The 21,194-nt window shown below is 47.5% G+C and overlaps 1 protein-coding gene across 12 annotated transcripts in view; it reads left to right on the forward strand.

Annotated features, from left to right (window-relative positions):
- The first annotated feature begins 6 nt into the window (after nucleotides 1–6).
- CADPS (calcium dependent secretion activator) overlaps nucleotides 7–21,194 on the forward strand; it is a 210,514-nt gene continuing 189,326 nt past the window's right edge. For all 12 annotated transcript variants that reach the window (XM_042015159.1, XM_042015148.1, XM_042015248.1 and 9 more), the window contains exon 1: nucleotides 7–131. In XM_042015159.1, the coding sequence (XP_041871093.1) occupies nucleotides 66–131 (66 nt within the window). In that variant the 5' untranslated portion in view covers nucleotides 7–65. The remainder of the gene's footprint in view (nucleotides 132–21,194) is intronic.

Consider the following 21,194-nt stretch of genomic DNA (forward strand, 5'->3'; position numbering starts at 1 on the left):
AGCTGGAGCGGCTGCAGCGGGAGGAGGAGGAGAGGAAGAAGAAGCTGCAGCTCTACGTCTTCGTCATGCGCTGCATCGCCTACCCCTTCAACGCCAAGCAGCCCACCGACATGGCCCGCCGGCAGCAGAAGGTACCGGCCGTGCACTGCCCTGCCTTGTCCTACCCGGCTCTGCCCTGCCGCCCAGGCCTTGCCTCTCCATCACCCACCTCTGGCAGGTGGGCCTGCCCCTGCCATCCGCCCATTTGCCTGCCCCCTTCTTACCTACCCGCTGTTGACCTACCCCTTTGCACGCTCCTCTAGATACTCCTCTGCCTGCATCCTTGCCCAGTCCTTGCCTCTTCTGCTGCTCCCCAGGCCTGCAGCTCCCCGGGCACCCCAAGGGCACTCCCAGCATAGGGCACCTTGGGCCCACGTGGTGCAGTGTGCTGGCAGCAGCCCCGTCCCGGGGCCCGAGGAAGCCCCCTGACCCCTTGTCACCCTCCGTGCTGCTCCCCGGCGTGGTCTTCCACACAGAGCCAGCGCAGTGACTTATATCGTTGCTTCTAGTTACGCAACATCGGGATCGGGAAGTTTGAGATGTTGGCCATCTAAAGGTTGTCGAAAGGAGAGAAATGGGTCATATTGCTGGAAAACACCAGGCACGTGCTGTTGCCTCCTGCAAAGGGACTCCACAACTCCGTGCTTACTGCAAAGTTTGCTTAACTGGGAGTGCTGGCACTGACTTGGGGAGTTGCCGAGTCTCATTTCAACTTCTTGCAAGTGTTTATGTGTGGCAAGCTCCTCAAGACCGGCTTCCCAGCAAAATGCATCAGCAGAGGTTTGCGATGAAGTCTCTGCCACAGTCCTGGTTCTTCCTCCCCAGGTGTGTCCCCATGGCAGAGCCGTGTGCTGCTCCAGGCAGAGGCTGGACAGGAGCACTTCACCTGGGCTTCCCATCTCCAGGAGCTGTCTTGAAGCTTGTTTCTCCTCTGAGGCACAAGCTTGTGGGCCAGGGCAGAAATTAAGTTTCTCCTGGATCTGGACACAGGATCTTTCAGTCAAATGCAGCCAACTTTTTCCCTGTGGCAGCCAGAGTTAGGTCTGTGATGTAATGTAGCTCTCTGAAACAGCTGGCCTATTTTTTGTCACCATTTTCAGTTGAGTTTCTTAGACTGCAGTTTTAGCCTTGATACTGTTCTGTGTTTACAAATGACCTTTACAATTCAGGCAGACTCCTGGATGTATTGATGCAAACAGCGTTCAGTTCTGCTACACCACAGGACTATTATTAGTCATTGCAACATACGGAGGTAGGAAAGTGTATCTGTAATGTATCATGTAGTTTAAAGGCAATATAGGACAATCTGGTGTTGCTGGAAGGTTGAATGATCTGCTTTTGTTTGCTGAGCAAAGTACATAACTGAAATTATAGCCAGGTTTGGAGTTTCTTTTATCTGTTCTTTTTGCCTACAATCCTTTCCAACAGATTATGAATTTCCAAAGTAGTTTTGGCTTTTGTTTCCTGTGCAACTTCTTTGTGTTAGAGAAAGATGATGAAATTTACGTTACTGTTAGTTTCGCTGAAATAAAACCAAGTAAATCCTGCAACTGTTTCTCACATGAAAGTGATCTGAAACTGACAAGTGGTTTATCCAAAGGAGCATGTAGCATCTTAGCAGTCCAGAGGAGAGTGGCTGGGAAGGACAGTTTATAGTCCCTGAAATCAAAATAGTGCACTGTGAAAGGACAAGAGAGAAGAGGAAAAGGTGGGGAATAAAGTGCAGGTGAAACAAAGAAATGAGGAGTAATGAGAAAAATTACAAACTGGCAGCAATACTCAAGGGTATGTGGAAGTTACACAGGATCTTGGAAGGAAATAATCCATTCTCTGTGAAATGAAGAACATAGGGAAACATGTCTGGCTTATTAATGTAGCTAAAATAGGTGTGTCTTGGGGGCTGATCATCTCCCCTCAAACTTAGCAGTGAAGTGGAATTGGGAAAGCTAAATTTAACATGATAACACATGTCAAACACCCTTTTAAAGGTGAATTAATTATCGTTTTTTGTCTTCTCTATATCCCTGTATTCAGTTGTCGTGCTGGGAATAGATCCTTGCCCTTTTTTCTTAGTCATGACTCCTGTTGAAGTCAATTAAAGAACTACCAGAGCCTGGAGTTTGTTGATGAACTTTGTGTGCTCCTCTGCTTTGCTTTCCTCACACATTCCTCTGGGAAAGTGCACCCTTCCTTTTCTGGCTGGAGGGGGACCAGAGGGTGAAGGTGTGGGACTTGATCCCTCTTGAGCACTGAGCTTCAGTTGCAGTATATTGGTTGGATCTTCAGTAATGATGAAACTATCAGGTGCTCAAGACTCACCAGAGTAGAACAAATGCATTTTGCTTTTTAGCGGAAAGGTGAGAGAAGACTGGGTTTTGGTCCTGCTCTAATGGAGGCTGTTGGGTCAGTTTGCTGGTCAGCAGAGGAGGGATAAACTGCTTCCTTTCCCATGTGCTATGTGCCTCTCCACCTTTACAGTTTGTTGTTTACCAGGGAATTGTTTCGTTCTTGAAGAAATGGGGAGCAGAAGACCACCAAGCATTGTCATTTGCAGCCTCCAGACTGGTGTGCAGGACCACGCTCCCTCCTTTCCCAATGGTGCTGGACAGAGAGGCTGCAGAGGGGGCTGCTTGATCCACTGCATGTGTTGGCCCCTGGAGATGCCAGGGCCTGAACCTGCCCATCTGCCCACTCCAGTCACTGCCCATGGACAGGGCATCTGGGAGCCCCACTGGAGCTCTGCCCAGGTGAGGGGACCTGGCTTCACACCAGGCTGCTCAGAGCCCACACCCACGTCAAGGAGGTGCCACCGCAGAAGTGTCTGGGCAGAACTGTGCAGCAGTGAGTGCTGGGGACCTGTCCCCAGCCCTGCTCAGCAAGTTCTGCCCAGTGCTGGAAGGCGAAGGATGAGGTTTGGCTTCGCCTGGCTCATAGCTCTCCCCTTGTAGCACAGAAGATGCTGCCACCCCAAGCACAGCCTAGGCAGGTGACCATGGCTTTGCAGGTGAGGCAGTGAAGCTGTTGCCCTGTGGAGTGGTTTCCTGGCTGGGTTACCTGATAAGAGCCAGCCCATCCCCACCACAGCTGGAGGACCACAGCTGAAATGGGCTGTATTGCAGTCAGCCCCTGCCAGGCTCCCAGAGCCCAGGCAGCTTCTATAGCTTCACCTTCTTTGCAATTTTCTCAGATAAGAAAGCATTGATTTTTTTGTGGCTGCAGCACTGAAATTCTTGCCTAGGCTGTAGATCCTTGTGGTACCTCTCCTGAGGTGTGTAATCCTCCCCCCTTGATCCTGCAGTGCTGCTGTGTCAGAGCTGGCTGGTGCCCGGAGACCCAGGGGCCACGTGTTCTGGTGCTGGGAATGCACTGGCACAGCGGGCACTGGTTGTGAGCCACACACCTGTGTGTAGTGCTCAGGAGCTGGAAAATGCAGCCTGGTGTTCTGCAGCACTCATGAACCACCTTGGAATAAAGGGAACTATGTAGTTAAGGTGCTGTTGCACCACAAAGGTAATTACCTGCTGTTTGATAAATTAGAATGTATATGAGAGCAAAGAGAGCAGCGGAAAAGTGTAAATGGATGGTGTAGCTGGGTATTTATTGCATGTGAAGCACGACAGCACTGCTTGTTTACACCAGCAGCAAACTGTTTCAGATTTCCAGATGAATTTAAACAGGCGCCACTCAGAACTAGTATTTTTCTTATCCTGACACCCCAGAAATTTCAGCAATAGAGGAAAAACTGTTTTTAGATCAGCATGTTCAAGTCTACACCTCTGCTTTGGGTTTATTTTGATGTTTATGGGGTAAGGCTCCACTTGAGTAACTACACATCTGTGACATCTACCTGTAAGTTCTTCTATTTACATCTCACTAGCAGTATTTCCTAAGGGAAAAAAGGCTTATTAGATACCTGCCTGTGCTGTCTTACTTCCCACTTAGGTTTCTTTTTTAAGCCACCACTGAATTCCAGGCACATTTGAGACGCAGACAGTGGTCTGCAAGATACTTATCCCTGTAAAGCTTGGTGAAATAGGGAGATTTTGTTTTTATCTTCTACCCCAGGTGGGAGAAGGGTGCAGTGTGTGGGCAGCCCTTACTAGACACTGGGGAATCTGAGCAAGAGACCTACTGAATGTGGAGGAAAAACTCCCATCAGAACTTAAAATATTGCTGGACATTGAAGGCTCCAGCCTCATGATGCAGCTCAGCAGGAAAGTGGCTTTGCCAGCTCCATGACTCTCAGAACAACGTGTTTTATTACTGCAGATGGCACTGAGCTTGGTAATTGCTTGCCCAGGATGTGTGTGGTCTTTTCTCTAGCTCATGCTGATTTGTTGGAAGTTGAGTTGAGACAACCAGCTGTGCTTGGTGCCTCTTCCCACTTGATCCCAACTGTCTGAAGCCTTTGGGAAGAGAGCTCAGCTGACAGCCTAGGAATGCTGGACAAGCATCCTTGGGTGTGGGTTGTACCTCTTGCTAAATACCTCCACAGCACGGCAGTCAAAAGGCACAGCCCAGCCCTGGAATTGGTGTTTGCTCCTTCAAAACAGCATAAACTGAAAACACTTGTTGGGAAAGGGGCAGCAGAAAAAACTTGTTAGGAGATAAAATGTGGAGAGCACATTAGGTCAGATATCGCTGCAGTCGTGGTTGCCTTTGCCTGTTTTCCTTTCTGCAGAGCAAGGGAGTAGGCAGGCAGGAGAGTAAATCAGTTCCCAGTGGGATAAATGTGGGATGAAAAAAGTTCCAGATTTGTTGCAGATTACCAGGGCTACTCCTGGGAGAAGTGGCGCATGATTTGGGTCCCTGTGTAAGCCTGTGGGATGACGTCAAGTGCATTAACAAAATTCTCAGTCAAATTCAGCAAAGCGCTTAAGCTTGTGCTTTGCTGAATGGTGACTGATTTAAGCACAGTGCTTAATGCAGAACAGGTGTGAGGGGTCAGAAACTGTTAAATTGGTTACGACGCATCTTAAAATACTGAATTTCTGCCATTTCAGCAGGTACACAGATGCTACAACATTTAGGAACATAGTAAAGCTAGTGCAGCCTTCCAAATAGTCGCATACTTCTTTCTTATCATGGGTTGGATTGTTACTTCTGCCATATTTACACAAGTTCTCTCATAAAACCACCAACACATTGTTCTTCTGGGACAGACCCTGTCTCAGCTGGTGTTGGAACTTGTTTTAGGAGCTTTCTGCTGGAGGAATTTGTTTTTGTGGTCAGATTCCGCTCTGCTGGTCCCAAGAAACCCTTGGAGATTTTTGGTTTTCTCAGCTCTGCAGGGCAGGAGAGGTAAAGACGATGCTCTGCTTGTTTTCTGTCTGTTCCTCAGTTGCTGTCTAGTGCTGTTTAAGAGGTAGATGCAAGGTCCAGGCAGCTCTCAAGCATGAGCTGGACCTCATGCTCTGCTCTGTAGTTGCATCAAAGCTTGCAGGATAATTATTAGTGCTATACCTATACAAACCTGGAAGAGTAGTTAGGGGTTGGCTTCACCACTTAGATGGCTCAGTGTGGGCACAGGCCATTGCCACCATCAAATGAGAGTTCTGTGTGTGGCTGGGCTCTTGGCTGGGTCTGTCCCTAGCTCTGTGCCAACCCTGAAGTGAAGGTGAGCCTGCTTGCGGAGCATCACCATGGGGAGGATGCTGTGCTGCTTAGCAGTGTGGAGTGCAGAATGTGATTACTGTGCTTAAATTGTCTGGAATCTGCAGAAAATGGTTGTTTTCAGTTAAAACACATCATTTATTTTGCCAGTGTCTTATCTTAATTTAATTCCAGGAGATATTAAATATTTGTCATACTTTGGCTATTTATATACTTGCAACTTATTGGATTGTGAAGCAGGTAATTAAATAGGCTGTGAGCTTGGTCTTTGGCTGTTGTAAAACTTTGCAGTTCCTGATCCATAGCCTGACATTTCAGTTATTGTGGGTGGCACCTCTTGGGCCAGAGATGTTACGAACTCAGAGTGGAGAGGACTTATCAGATCATGCAGCTCCAAGCCTTGCTAAAGCCCATCATTTCCAAAAGGTGTAATTTATGGCCTTGCTTTGCGTAGTCTAGACACTCTCCTCGAAGCACTTTGCCTCTTGCACAACTTGTAATTCCTTCTGCTGAATGGTGCGTCACTTGTTCTCCATGTACCTAAGTGGAAAGTGGTCGGCAAGTAATTTCCCTATGCAAATTTTTCTTAGCTGGAGAAATATTTAATTTGTTTTTAGCTTATTTAGCAGTAGCAGCCCAGCCATCACAACTCTGCTACAAGCAGTGTATGTATAAAAACCCCAGAGCTACTGCCAGTGCTGTAGTCCAGGGTGGTACAAGGTAAACATCCTGTTTCTATTTCATTATGTAAACTTGATCAGTATGTTAAGACCAATCAATACAGTATGACCAATAAAGCTGTTGCTTGGATGGTGTCGATGTGAATCCAGCTAGTGGCTTCAGCAGTGCCAGGGTTTCACCCACAAAGTGATCTCTAGAAATCATATGTTTTAGTGTGTCTTTGAGAATTAAGACTAATTAAAACAGTAGAGTTCCCTTAAAACAGCAGACAAGGTGAGCAGCTGTTGGTGAGCAGCTCCTCTCCATTTGTCACCCAGGAGGGTGGGTGGGATTTGATGGATGGCCCCTCAAAGGTCTTCCCTTCCTGGAAATAGAACAGGGTGAGGTCCAAGGGAAAGTGCCACCTCACTGCCCTGCTCTTTTAGAGTGTGGTGCAGGCATGGCAGGACAATCAGAATTGTCTCCTTACCTTGGATGCTCTGTATGCAGGTGGCACCACTGACTCCCAGTGGGTCAGAATTGGTCCACCCTTCTTGAAGGGCATGTTCCAAGGTCCAGCAATAGGGTCCAGCTGCTTCTTCATGAGGGTAGGAAAGGGGAGATGAAAGAGATGGAAGGTTCCTGGAGAGTTCCACTTTGTCGTTGCCTTGTGGGTACTGACAAGAATACGCAAAGCATCCTAACCTGGCACTTGCTTAGGAAGAAGTTATTTGTGGGTACAGGATATTTGGGTTGCTTCAGCTGGGTTTTCCTCTGAATTGCATGGGCTTTGTTCTTAAAACCGGACATAAAGTGCAGTCACTGAGTGTTGGATGTTAACCTTTTGAAATTGTTTGAAAAGGTGCTTTTAGTGATAATATCTGGTATTGTTTGTCTGTGATTCAGGCTGATAAAGTCAGACATTTCCTAGAATTTAAACACCTGAGTCAAAGTGTCATGCAAATATTTATTCAGCTTGGGGTAAGTGATGCTGTGTTTGTAGTTGTCATACTTCAAAACCTGTCTGTCTACTTCACAGTAAGGTTGGGCGCTTGGACTTTTAGTGGTGTCAGGTATATAGTGACCCTCATGGGCGTCTCTCCATACCCAAGTGTTAATATTTAATGAAGAAACTTAATGAAATTTAGATTTAGTCATGTTTTTCCTGGCCAGAAGGGTGGATTTTTTTAATGACAGTGCTGTGGTGTCTATCTTTGGGGACTGGCAATGCTATGTGCAGATCTCAAAAGAACCCCCTTGAATTTGGTAAGACTTTGGGCTGATGCCACAATGCCTTTGTGCAATACCCTGGCAAACAGGGCTGATGGTCCAGCAGTGGCCTTTTGTGATCTCGTGTGCTAAATTAGGGTGACATTCGCACAAGGGCAGGGTGCTTTTTGACTTTCTAAAAGGAAGAGTCTTCAAATCTAGCTTTGTCTGTAGACCCCTCTGCAGAGCACGTCCTGCTCCCTTTTGGGGTGGGATTTAGATCCACACCTGATGATTTAGGATTAGCATTTATGAACTGGATCTGATCCTCTACAAGCATGGAGCAGAGTGACCCTGTCCCTGCAAGTCTATCGCTCGCTGTATGTCTTTAGCCAGGTGAAGAATCTTGGGGGGAAAAAATTCAATAAACTTTTTGGCAGTGGAAAAGAAGTACTTGTTTTGGAGTTGTCATTGCCTGATGCACTTCTGCAGGAGAGAGAGGCCTGGTATCCAGGGCAGCTGCAGTACTGTGGCATGCACAGGCTCAGTTCAATCCCTTGGAGCAGGGATAAAAGGGAGTGGTTTGGCTCCCGACTGCCTGTCTGGCAGAGGGGAGAACAGTAATAGGGAGGAAAGACTGTTTTCCAGGCACACACTTTGAGGAGCTACTGATTGAAGAAGCTATTTGTTAAGAATTGTCTTGTTGAAACAGTCTCACAGGTTGTCTTGTAAAAAGCAGTGTCTGCTCTAGCATTTGAATTTGATTTCTAGCATTTGAATTTGATCCTGAGAACCCACTGAGCAGGAGAGGATGGCACTGGGAGTTTGCAGATTCTGTAAGTTTGTAGCAACCACTGATGTCTGTTGTTGCAGTGTGTGTTTTCAATGGATGAGGTGTGTGGGGCTTGCTGACTCCTGTAGGATGCCATTCTCCCTTTCCTGGGGAATTTGTGAAGTTACCGAGGCAGACGATGCTAAGTTGGCATTGCCCCGGGGTGCAGAAGGCTTCAATCCTGTTGAAAGATTTTAGCACTTAAAGCACCCCAACATGTGGCCACAACCCACAAGTTTTTCCCCACCTCCACATCACAGGGGAGCAGCCCCATGCTTTCCTTGGAGTCCCTCAGAGAGGGGCAGTGATTTGCCTTTGTTGGTAGGGATGTGGGTGTGTGCATGAGGGTCATTTCAGAGCCTGGAGTGTCACAGCCAACATACAGCCTCTGGCTGAGATCAGAGAGGACAAGGTGCCTGGCTGGTGGCATCCTGGTGCGATAAAGGGACTTGGCTGTTAGAGGGAAGATAGACCGGTGCTCCTAAATACAGCTCTGTGCTCACTGATGTTGGTTCTACAAGAAGGCACCCACCCATCTGATTTCCAGCTGGTGCTTTGCTTAGAACTCTTATCCCAAGGAGTGATTTGGGGGATCCCTGTCCAGACAGTTGGCTAAATTAATGTAAATACTGCAAAGACACTTTAGGAAGAAATTTCTGGGCTTGCTCTGACCAGCCTTGACATGTGGCTGGTACAAGTGGCTGTGGAGGGGGGAAGCTGCTCCATGGGCAGCCAGCCAGATGCAACATATATTCCACTCTGCACTCCCCTCAGGTGTCTGATGGATGTGGGCTGGGAAGGAAGGAGCATTCAGGTATTATGTTTTAGGCCCAGAAAATACTGGATGGTTTGGGAACAATTAGGTGCAGCCATCCAGAAGTTCTGTCAGACTGCTGCTGATGCTGCCAGGGGCTGTAGTTTTTGCAAGGAGGTGGTTTCACTTTGCCGGATGTGCTTTTGCAGGCGGTCAGCTCCTCCCACACCTCAGCAGCAGAAGACTTAGGCAGCTGGAAGGTGATGTGGGTATCACATAAGCAGAACATCAAGCAAAAGGCAATTTTCTTCTAAGATGCCAAATACCTTTTCCTAATTCAGCAAGAGGGCACAAATGCTTTGCATGTTGCACGTGATGAGTTTGCTTTTATTGTCTCCATCCCTAGACTTCCCTCCTTCCTAGCAGACTGCTCTCATTCTTCTTGCAACCAGAGATGACAGACTAGTCCCTGCCTCGAAAGAAAGCTAATGAGGTGATGCAGCAGGAGCTAGCTGCCTTGCTACCTGCATGGTGACAGTGCAAGGAGGAAGGAAGGCCACAGACAGCACTTCTTCAGCCACGGGCGAGGCTGTGTAAGCTGAGAGCGGTGCACACTGGAAAAACCAGCACCATGCCGCCCACCCCGGCTCTGCAGACCATCATCTGCCAGTGAGACCTCTAGGCAGAAGCCATCTGCTGCTGTTATCTGGGGACGTTCTGAGCTGCACAGGGTTGGTTTTTGGTGCATAGCCAAGAGCTAGCTGGAGTTAGGACTGCAGAAACTTAGTGTGCTCTCGGTCATTCACGAGGGCAGAGCAGCTCCCAAACATGAATCAATGCTGATGCTGTGCTGTGGAAAAGAACAGGGAGCTGGGAAGGGCACCAGGCCTGGCTGAGGGAGTTTGGAGTTGGGAAGTTTCAGCTTTGCTCCTTCCCTTTATTAGGTGTTTGGTGCTTCAGTCTGCAAACTTTCCTCCTCTGGAAGGGTACCTGTGAAGAAGCTGGGGCAGGGAGGAGGGATTGCTGACAGTTCTCAGGTTGTGGCTATGTTTTCCTTTTCCATCTCCCATTTGCTCTGCATCAGGTATGCCCAGGGCTATGCAGGGATGGTGGAGAATAATACTCGTCTAGCCTCTAGCTGTCTCAAGAGAGAGCTGGTGTCCTCAAAAGAATTGAGTTGATCATTAAGTGGTGGATTATATTGGCCAAGGCTCTGCCTGGTAGGATTTCTGCTTGTTTATGGGCTCCTGGACTTCAGTGGTACCTTCTACTCTGAAATATGTTGGCTGTAATTCTGCAAAGACCCTACCACTGCCTTCAGTTGTGGTCTCGTGGGTTTTATCTACTCCAAGGGCTACTTCTTTCCCAGAATCTCTCATGACTGTGCTGGTTTGGACAAGTTTGGAGGAAAATATCCTCTGATAGAAGGCAGGTTACAACCACCCCTCCCCCACCAGGTTTGGGGGAAAAAAAAATTTCCTCGGAGGAAAGTGAAAGAGATAAAAAACCTATTTATTTAACAAACACACAGGAAAAGAATAATAATGCTGAATAATAAAACCTCTCGCTGTGGAGAGAAAACCTGGGAAGATTTTAGAGTCCTTCTGTAGGTGTGGTCTCTCTCCTCCTCCTTGCAGCTGGGTGAGTGTGGGCCCACCTCTGGGGCCTTGGTGGAGAATTCTCCCTGTGTGTTCTGATGTTGAAACAGTCCAGAAGAGAAGAAGGGAAAAACCGAAGACCCAGGAAAACAAAGTTCAATTCTCCATCTCCCTCTGGAGAAAAGGAGCTGAAAGCTGGCTGAAAAGCAAGAAGGGTGCTTCCTCTGCTCTTGCTACCACAGCAGGAGAACGCAGAGGAGTGTGTATCTGTGTCCTTGAAAAACTGTTTTGAAAAGTTCGCTTGGTTTTTTTCTCCCCCCCCTCTTGGGCTCAGTTTAAAGGCACAGGAAGGCACAGGATTGATTTTCTGGGTACAGAGCAGTGATAGGGGATACACATCATAAAGTCACCCCAAGACAATGACACATTGCTGCACAGCCTGAGCCACATGCCCATCAAGGAGAGCGGCAGTTGGTGCACTTGTTCTGGCCTAACTGGTGTAGGGAGGGAAGGCTGGGCAGGGAATGGCATCAGTGAGCCTGTTTGTTAAACAGGGAGCTTGCTGCTTGTACCAGCTACTTCGAGCCTGCATGGCTGAGCCATGGGCATCCCCTTGAGGGTTACACAAACCCAGGAAGGGGGTTATGAGCAGAGCAGAGTGGTGGAGCTTGCCTGAGGCACGGGTAGGGAACAGAAGCAATGTGTCATGGCATGATGGAGGATGGGGGAAGTGAATTTGACACTTGAATTACACTTTTAAACTTCTGATTTTGCTTGTTTTTAAGTGCTGTTACAAGTGCATGTGCTTGTTCAAAGGTTATGAACTGAGCAGGACGGGGTGTCCATGGGCGTTGTTGGATTTCTCCATCAATTGTGAAAGCCACTGAAGTGCCTGGACTCCAGTGCCATACATGTTGCTGGCTGATATAAAATGGATGTTTCCTCCTAAGGCTGCATTGCATCCCTGCTGCTGAACTTTTATTTGGAGTTCCTCAAACTATGACCTCTGAAGCCTCTGTAGCAAAGCTCCTGCTTGGTACATATTTCATGCAGCAGGATGCGAGTGATAGAAATTCTTCCTGTAATTTCGTCTCTCTGTACACTCCCTTCTCTCAGCTTCTGTAGCACACCAAAATATTCCGTTCTGCATAGAAGTCACCCAAAAGTGAATCAGATCCTGCTGAGCAGGACAGTCTTCCCACCACCTATTTATAGTGCATGCAATTACCCTCCATGCATCTCGGAATTCTAATTGCCTTTTTATTGCTGTTTAGTAGTGTGTTAAAGGTTTTTGAATGCTCATGCCTTGTTTTCTCATTAGCTCTATTTATTGCTCCTTTGGCTCCCTTCCTCAACCTCATCAAATTTAGTATCTTCATGCCTCCAGGGCCTTGGGCAGCTCTGCCACTTCTGACTTCTCCCGTGTCCTCGCTTGTGTTGCTGCTCCAGATGCTTTGTGTTCCCCAGTCTCAGTCTGATGTGTTCTTGGGATCTGTCTCCTGGAAGGGGCTCTGTGCCTGCTCTGATACCCTGCCAGTGATCCCTTTTCTGGGCAGGGTGGCTCAGGGAAGGTGCTTCAGTGTCTCTAAGGCATCTGCCTTGCATCAGATGGGGCTGTTTAGTGTAGTGAGGCTGCCCAGGCAGTTAGGGGCAAGTACATGATTTCCAAATGGGGAGCAATGGTCAAGAGTCTGGGGAGCAGCTGGTAATAGGGACTGGGAGTTGGTAAGCCAGGCAGGAGGCAGGTGCTGTGGCCTGGAGTCCTCTGCATGGATTTGTTTTGCCAGGGTGGCCCCAGAGCCGCTGTGTCACCAGTGGTCCCCTTGTGACATGGCCCTTCTCTAAAGCCACAGTCTCTTGGGCTGGGAGCACATACAGCTGGTATCACTGGGATTGCTTTTTTTAGAGCTTCATGTGTATCCTGTACCAGTTTTCACTTGATGGGCTTGTAGAGTGCCTGGCACCCTGGTGGGTCATTGAGGACAAGCAGTAGCCTGTGTTTTCTCATATAGTTTCTTGAGTGCAAAGTCCTTTACAGTGTTGTTTGCTTTATGTCTTAGCTTTGTTGTGTGGCATTTCCATTGCTCAGATTAATTTAATCATCCCCCAAGGTGCTTGCTTGTTCATGGTTGTCCAGGACTTTATTGCCCTCCTCTTGTGTATTGAAGTGCCCACACAAATCTGAATCATCAGTAAATGTTATCATGGTGTTTGATGTTTGTTCTTCCAAGTCCGTGATACATACAATGAATGAAACTGGTCTTAATACCCATCTTGCCTCCCCTTTCAGCACTTCTTACGTTCCAACATGCTTATTTGCTGTGTATAACCCTGCCACTCAGTCCTACTAGCATTCATAGTGACCAGAGGAATTAATGTTTATGTAAAATTGTATCAAAAGCCTTCTCATCCTATAGGTAATTTATGGCCAGAGCTTTCCATCAACCGCTTTAGCACGTCTGCTAAGCACAGTGTCAGCTCAGGGAGGGCTGAGCTCAGTGGCCTGCAGTGCTCTGCAGGTTGGGGCTGAGGATGGGTGAGTGCTCTGTGCTGCTGGCCAGCATCCAGCATCCCTGCCTGCAGCTGGCCTCTGCCTCTGACATGGTGACACTTACGACTTGCATGGGTTGTGCAGCGTTACTCTAGGCTGGCATCCTCATCTGTGGGTTCTGGCTGAGTGTGAGGGCTCATTAGTCAACAAGAAAGTTACTGAAATGAAACAGCCTGGAGCTCCTTGGTCTCAGCGGTAGTTTGCTGTTTCAGGTTCCTTGTGAAAGGTGAAAGCAATGGCAGAGCTTTGCAGTTTGGGCACTGGCTGGGGGCTTAAGTTTGGGCCAGGTTACAGGCTCAGCTCTCTGCTCACTTCTTCACAAACTCACACAATAATCCAGATCTTTCTCAAGCTGTCGTCAATAAGAAGGTGATGAAAATATTACTCCTTCCTCCATAGAGCACTGGAAGACAGTGAGAGCTTATGAGATGCTGAGTTAATTGCTTAGTGCAGGATGCAGGTCTGGGGAAGCACTGGGGACCTGGTGAGACTAGCTGTGCTGTAGCTCAGACACACACAGACACTGAGCACCAGGGGCTGCCCCTTCTGTGACTTGCTGTGTCCTCCAAGCAGCTTCTACAGCTGCTCCTTCTTAAAATAAGACAGTTAATAGTCTTGCATAATCCATGCTTACAAGTTGTACACATCTGATGATAGAAGGAGCTGACATTTAATTTACACACATGGGGCTTCATACAGATCTTAACAGCTCTGTGCACAACAGCCATGCACCCTTTCCTGCTGTTTGTGTTTGGACAGGTGGATTGCAGGCTGCCTGCTGTTTCCATAGGCAGGGCAGTGCCTGGCTTGCCTGCAGCCTGCTCCTCTGACGTTTCCTGAGCTTGTCACAGGTGCTGCCCTCCTTCAGGAGGGAGAATTGCTCCATAATGCAGAAGCAGAACAGGAAAATCTTCATCCTTATTGCTCTCAAAACCCAACTGCTGTATGAAAGGAAGGCAGCCTGGAGTCCTGAGCCTAGTTTTGCATTGCTGGGAGTCTGTGAAGTGAGGCTCTGCTCCAGATGGGCTCTCTTGGGATGCAAATGCATGTTCTCTGGCTGCCCTTGCTTGGGGCACTCTTGGTGCAAACCACGGCCTCCAGATGTTTGTGCTCTGGTGATGGCTCAGGCTTCAGGGACATCCAAACTGTGACTAACAGGAGGTGGGCATTTTAACCCGTATAGCAGCTCAGCTGACCTCTGTTAAAGCCCACACGGACAGGAGAAGAGTAAGACCTCTGATTCTTTCCTTTCAGCCAAAGGCAGAAGAGCCAGTGGCCAGCCAGAAGCAGCTGCCTTGGTGTTTGGTTGCTGCAGGTTTGGGAGGGAGTTACAGCTGCTCCAGTAGTGTGGCAAATCATCTCCATTTATCTTGTGGTGTTACGCCTCAATGATGTCAGATGATCTCTTTACATAGCATATATATTCAGACTAAGCAAATCACAGTAGTTTTCCTATTAAAATTTAATGATGAAAGATGGCACTTGTAAGTGATTTCTTTTTTCTTTAGCCAGTTGTTTCATTTGCTGTATAACCCTCATGTTAATGGTATTAATCTTTCCTTGCTGTGACTCAGGAGAACAGATGTGCCTTTTGAATTTGTTTCTTTTTACCTAGACAGAATCTTCGTGGTAGTTGGTTGGTTTTTTGGTTTTTTTTACAGCTCTGATTGCTTGCTTTGCAATGCTGTGACCTATATCCAAGGTAAAACTTGCGATAAATACTTGTTTTGGGGAGAGAGGAACAACTATGTTTTTGAGAAGATTAAGGCCTGTCAGGCAGCAATCCTCATTTCAATTAGACATCAAAATGCAAATCATCCAGACTTCAAAGTATGTCAAGGTGAAAGTAGAAAGGACTTTAATATATTCTGTGATTAAGTTGAAATCCTTGAGCACTTTAATTGTTCCTGGTTAGGTACACTGTCTACTGGGGGTAAGTCACAGTTGTGCAAGGAAACCCTTCAAAGATTTGGGGGCTGGAGGAGGGATTTGTTCACCTGGATGCTTGGGAGACCTTGCTGGCTTTGCAAGGGTGAATGACAGAGCTTGGGCAGTGAGAAGACTGAAGTGTTTTTTAAATTTCTGCTTGAAGAGATTAGCTACGGTTTTATGAAATGCAAATGAAATTTCTACTCTTCATTCTCTTTTTTTGTATCTCCATCTGACTTCTCAAGCAAACATTAACAAAAATTTGGGGGTGAAAACCAGAAAAAAACCTGACTTGTCCCTGTTGAAACCACGGGTACAAGGTTGTAGCTGTTTATGTAACGAATCTCACAGTGTTCAAAAAATGTCCTTGGTGTTGTCTTGTGCAATTTTCCAGAGGTGTTTATGGAGTCACAGCACTACTTTGCACCAGAAATTGTAGCCATACACTGTAATTGTACACTGCGCACCTCTTTGTACCCAGTTTGGATGATTGCGCTTTGTAGATATGACACAGAAGCTTAATGAAAAAACAGCAAAAATATGAATTATACATCTATCTTGTTTAAAAAACATTTAATTATGTTAGCATGTAGACTTTGCACTAGAAAAAATTCTGTAGATAGAGAAACTCTCTAAATGTCTGTGTTCTTGAGAGGTGGACCTTACGTGAAGAGCATTTGCAGCCACCTTACATCACCCCCTTCCCAAGGGAGCCAAGCAGCTAGTGAGTTCCCCATGGCTGGCAGATCTCCCTGGACCCTGTGGGGCTGGGGCTCTTTTTGCAAGCCAGATCTGGACATTGCTCTTGGGAGTTGCTGGACCTTCCCACCCATCAAAGGTGGGAAGGGCTACAAACAGGAAGGCAGAGGCAAAGAAACAACCTTCTGCATCATGCAGGCTACTGCTGAATCACTGTTTATGCCTTCTCTGTACCTGCTGACCACATGATATGTGGAAATAGGGTACCTCTATTTTTAGTTCTTACCTTGTGCATTTATGCACATGCATGCTGAAATTATACTTTCTGTGATAGGAGCAGTTTCTTGCCTACGCAGGGAAAGTATTTCAGAGTTGTGGCACAGTAATGATTCCTGATTTCTTCCCTTCCTAAAATCATCTGCACGAGGAGAGTGTGGGGAAGAACTGCTTGCTCTATGTAGTAGTACGGGATGGCCCGAGTGCCTTGGAGTTGCCGCTCCAGTTGATGCCATCCAGCCATGGTCCTGCCCCATTGCCTTTCTGACAGCAGAATTGCACCTGCCAAATTTTATTCCATACTCTGCTGGCTTCGTTTACCCTCTCCTTTAGAGCTTATTTGGTACCTAAATATGATTTATCAACTACTGCAGCAGGACCATGTTGTTTTGGTTTGTTGCTGTCAGTTTTTAATCATCTGTGATTTATTTTGCCCATGTTGATGCTAGTGGAGCAATATCGAGCTCTGTCAGCAGAGAAGGTCCCAAGATGAAACCAGCATATTTGTGTTGGCAGGATTTGTGTGTTGGCTGTTACCTCCTGCTGCATTAATTGTGCTGTGAAAACAGGCACCACTTTTGAGGTGATTTAGGTATAGATTACCTATATCAGCTGGGATGTTGAGGTGAGGCAAAGCAGTGACTGGTCGATACCAAAAACTGACTGTTTTCATTGGGGACAAGATCTGGTTTATTTTGTTAATGCTGCAGGAAGCCAGTGGTTGCTGGTGGAACATTCCAGTGAAAACAAAGCTTTCTCATTCCTGTGTGTTGGGATTGACAATAGCATTTTGGGAAGAGAAGAAATAAAAAGTGCTCTACTTTTAAATGGCTCTGTCATTCATGTGGCAGCAGCTTTGTGACACTGTCTGTCCCCAGCTGCTCTGACTTCAGAAGCTGAGATTCCCCAGAGCTGATGAGATTATTTGACTCAGTGATATTCTTTAGAAGATGCGTTATTCCCTCCCTGGTATCCTCCTGGTGCACAGGGTGTTGGTCCCTGCCACCAGAAAGCTGGGAGTGGGTACTGCTGCTACTCAAATGAGTAAATTTGTGCATACAGTGACAGCAAACTCATCTGAGTGCTGTGTTCCATGTAAAGAAGTGTGTCAAAAGGCTTGTCAGGATTCCACCTTAAAATCCTGTGTCCAAAACCTTAATGCTGTACTTGGTACCCATGAGGTTCTTCCAACTGCCCTCTTTGATTTGCTCTCAGGAGAAGGTGGCAGGGGAAGTGCTGCTGCTCTTGAATACTGGGTGAAGTTTGGCATCAGCTGGGGTGGGAATCGTGCCTTTGACCTGAAGGTCTCTGTAGCTTTGGTTTCTGGAAAGTCTGGATGCTAAACTGCCATGTCCCAGCAGGTCTCATGTCTTAAACCACTTGCAGCAGACCCTGTAGCAGCCTTGATTTCCTTAGCTAGCTTATTCAGAGTCTCCATATCCAGAAATTAGTGTTTCCTCCAAATCCAGCTCCATTTCTTAAATAACCGTTGTCTTGGTTTGAAAGACAGGTGTCTGCCAAGGAAGGCAGGAGTCTCCCTTGAAATAAAAAAAAAAAATGCAACCCCCTTCCCTCTGAATTATTATAATTTTGAAATTAAGGGGCTTTCAAGCAAAGATATGAGGAACAGGAATAACAGTTCTTTACTATTATATATCTCTATGTGTATAACAAGGCAAACAAACAGCAATAACTCTGGCAGTAACAGCGAACAATCACAAACCCAGTCCCAGCCTTCTCGGCTGTCGGGCCCTTTCCCCTCGGGTGCAGTTCCGCTCGCAGCCGGCAGGGGCGCTGGCGGCTCCCGGTGAGCAGGGCAGGTGCGATGGTTCCCCCGCGGCTGCAGGGGGCGCTCCGGAGCGAGCTCGGGGAGCACGCGGCACTGGCGGCCTGGGATCCCGGGAAGGGATGGGACAAAGGCTTCACAAACCCCTGGGCAGCCGATCCCGGTGTCCGGCCGGACCCTCGGGAACAGCAGGCTGGAACAGCAGGGATGAGCACAAATCCCGGGTGGCAGACGAGATGTATCAAACTCCGGAGCTGCAGTGGAACCCCCGGAGGTCTGGGCAGGCAGGACGCGCGGGGCTACAGAGCAGCGAAGGCTCGAAGCAACGGCGGGGACAGGGTGGCCGCAGCCTGGCTCCCAGCGGGGCAGGGAAAGGCGAGCTTGGGAATCCCAGGGTTTCTCTGATAGAAGGAAGGCAGCCGAAAAAGCAGAAGCCTGCAGTGCTGACAAATTCCTTCCAGCCTCTCTCTCCATCCAAATGCTGGGAACTAACAGCCCATAAGCTCAGGTGAAAGAGAGTAGTCAGTTGGACCCCTCCCCCTGTGGCCAAGTCATTTGTTTTTCAACCAGTAATTTGTCCCCCTGGCAACATGTATGGGGAAAATTATTTAAGAGAAAAAGAAAACAGAAGGAGAACTCCTAAAACCCCAACAACCATTTACTGTGCTGACAGAGTTTGGTATGGGCAGCGAGAATGACTTAGTGATTCTGGTACTCTGGCCCAGTGATGCTTGATGTCTTTTGGCTCCTTTGCTGCCCTTCGTCATTACAGAGCCTTGGCACCCACACCCTGGAGAGTGTGGTGTCCTTGTGAAACCATTGCTGGTCCAGTTTCTGTCCTTGTTTCAGGGATATCAGGAATGAAGCAGTTGCTTGCATCACTGCAGAGTAATTTTCTGACTCTGGAGCCACGCATAGAGCTGCAGCGTGTTCATTCCTCCCTGCACACACAGCCCCAGCTTTTCCTGGTGTGAAAAGCCTGTTGAATTGTTTTAAAATGTCATAGCAGGAAAGAGCTTTATTTCTCATACTCCATCATTTATGTCAGCCCAACTTGTGAGCTGTTTGCCACAAGCACATGCACAGGTGTAAATACATTGGCTTTACATCGACCTGTTTTCTACGTGCTTGCGGCTGCCCTGGGGAGGAGCATCACCAGCCAGTGCTGGAAAACTCCTGTGGCAAAAGAGGGAAGAAAGGGAATAGGAGAGCCAAGGAGGGGTGGGAGGAAGGTGCTCATCTTGAAGCAGAAACACCATTCTTCTTCTCCCTACAAGAGACAAGGAGGGCCTTTGGACTGTGTAAGGACACTTCCCCCAGGAGGTGGGAATAAGGTAGAGCAAGGCCTACTCAAGAGTAGCTGTTTAGAAACAGATCCACGGTACCTCTTGGTTTTGTGGGGAGAAATCCTGAAGGTTTGGGCACTTAATGCCCTTTTTCTCTGGACCTCAGACTGAAAGGCAAATATTTTTTCCCCAAAGATGTTTAAAGCTAAGCCTCACAAGGCTGAAATGGTGTGCAAGGAGCCACAGCTCTCCCCGAGGCTTCAATTTTCAGGATTATTCAGAGATTTGCAAATCAGAAAGGTGCTGAAACCAGTTGCCTTGAGCTTCAGTGGAAAAGCATTTGATGGTATGTGGCATCTTGCAGATTAGTTCCTAGGCACCATCCCCTGTTGGTGGTACTTTTCCATCACTGATGCTGTCCGTGGCCAGAGCTCTCTGCTTGGCTTATAACCACACTCTTATTTAAGGCACAGAGAAACCAAGGCAAGGGGAAGAGAGACTGAGCACAACCTGTGCAGAGAAGGTGCTCCCAAGTCAGTGCTGGCTGCCAGCTCTTTCTCCAGTGTGCCCAGGGAGATGCCAGTGACTGTGCCAGGGATGCTCCAGTGCTCAGTGTGGTGTACAGGATGTCTCGTCAGACACCTGAGCAGACAGTTTGGAGGTCAGTACCTCGTTAGAGCATAGCCATGTGCCTGCCTTGCCTCTCTGCTCTCTAATTGCTGCCTTAGTGCTTCCTATCTTCATCCAGTAAGCAAGCTGCCAGGTAGTTAAGTACTCCTCTGGTCTGAGTGCTGTATTATAGTCCACTCTGTCAATACTAATTATTTTATAGAAATATGAAGTACCTCTTCCCCTTTCCTTCAAGAGCATTGAGATGCAATGTGGGCTTTAATGATATCATTCTCCCTTCTGTCCACTATGAGCAGGAAAATATCTCCCATTTTCAAAGGGCACTTAGGGCTATCTGTTGGAGAGCCATGAGTACTCTGCTTTTGGGGTCTGTTCCTGTGCCTTTCCAAAAAAAGCTCTTTCCTTGTCCTGGTACCTTTGGTGCTGTGTATTTATAACTAATCAATTGCAACCCAAGATCAGAGCGATGATTATAATTCGTCCTGATGAATCCAGGCAATCCTTCCTTACATTGTTCCCTTCCTGGGTGAGATTTCTTCTTGCTTTTCACTCTTTGATAAATAGCTGCAAAAGAATATGTAACTTAAGCAGCAGTTTTAGGTGGGCATCTACTGAGAGTGCACACAGTAGAAAGTAAAGATAGAACATAAGGAAAATTCCCCCTTTCAGGCATGAATATTGTCAGCTCTTGGCATTCAGTTGTTTCTCTGTGTAGTTGCACTGAACCAGACAATCAAGGTGGGCAACCACTGGTGATGGCTCTTTGCAGGAGGATTTATAATTTTGAATGTGTTTTTATTGCTCTGGAATAAATACCGGATAAACCCACATTCATTCATAATTAAAGAAAAGTGAATTTAAATGTGCCGCATGTGTTTTGAGCTTCAGGTGTGTTTGTAGTGACTAATGTTTTGGGGCTGTGCTCTGGTTCTCTTTGCCTCACTGGAGGTTTTGCTGTTAGCTTTTATCATCAGTGGCATTGCACAGAGCAGGATGAATTCCCAGGTGAGCATGTGCTGTTTGTCATGCAGAGATGCAACAGGAGAGCAGGGAAGAGCTCGCTGCCTGGCTGTGGGAAAGGCCCTGCCACCAGGATGCTCCAGACCTGATCCTGATGCTTTGTGTACCTACAACTTCCTGCAGAAGCCTCAAAAATGAGATATGGGTGTGCCTGAGGATGCTGGTGTGATTTTAACAGAGGTGGGGAGGGTTTGTTGACAGAAGGATGGATGGCAGAGTCCTGTTCCCCAGTGGGGTGTGGAGGGTGAGAAGTATTTTAGCCCTTCACTAAACGGCACCTTCTGCTTGGCACGTGCCTTTGTGTTGCTCAAC

Source organism: Corvus kubaryi, unplaced genomic scaffold, assembly GCF_017639235.1.
Source record: "Corvus kubaryi isolate FWS band 111438036 unplaced genomic scaffold, C.kubaryi_AGA036_p1.0 136, whole genome shotgun sequence".
Taxonomy (NCBI): domain Eukaryota; kingdom Metazoa; phylum Chordata; class Aves; order Passeriformes; family Corvidae; genus Corvus; species Corvus kubaryi.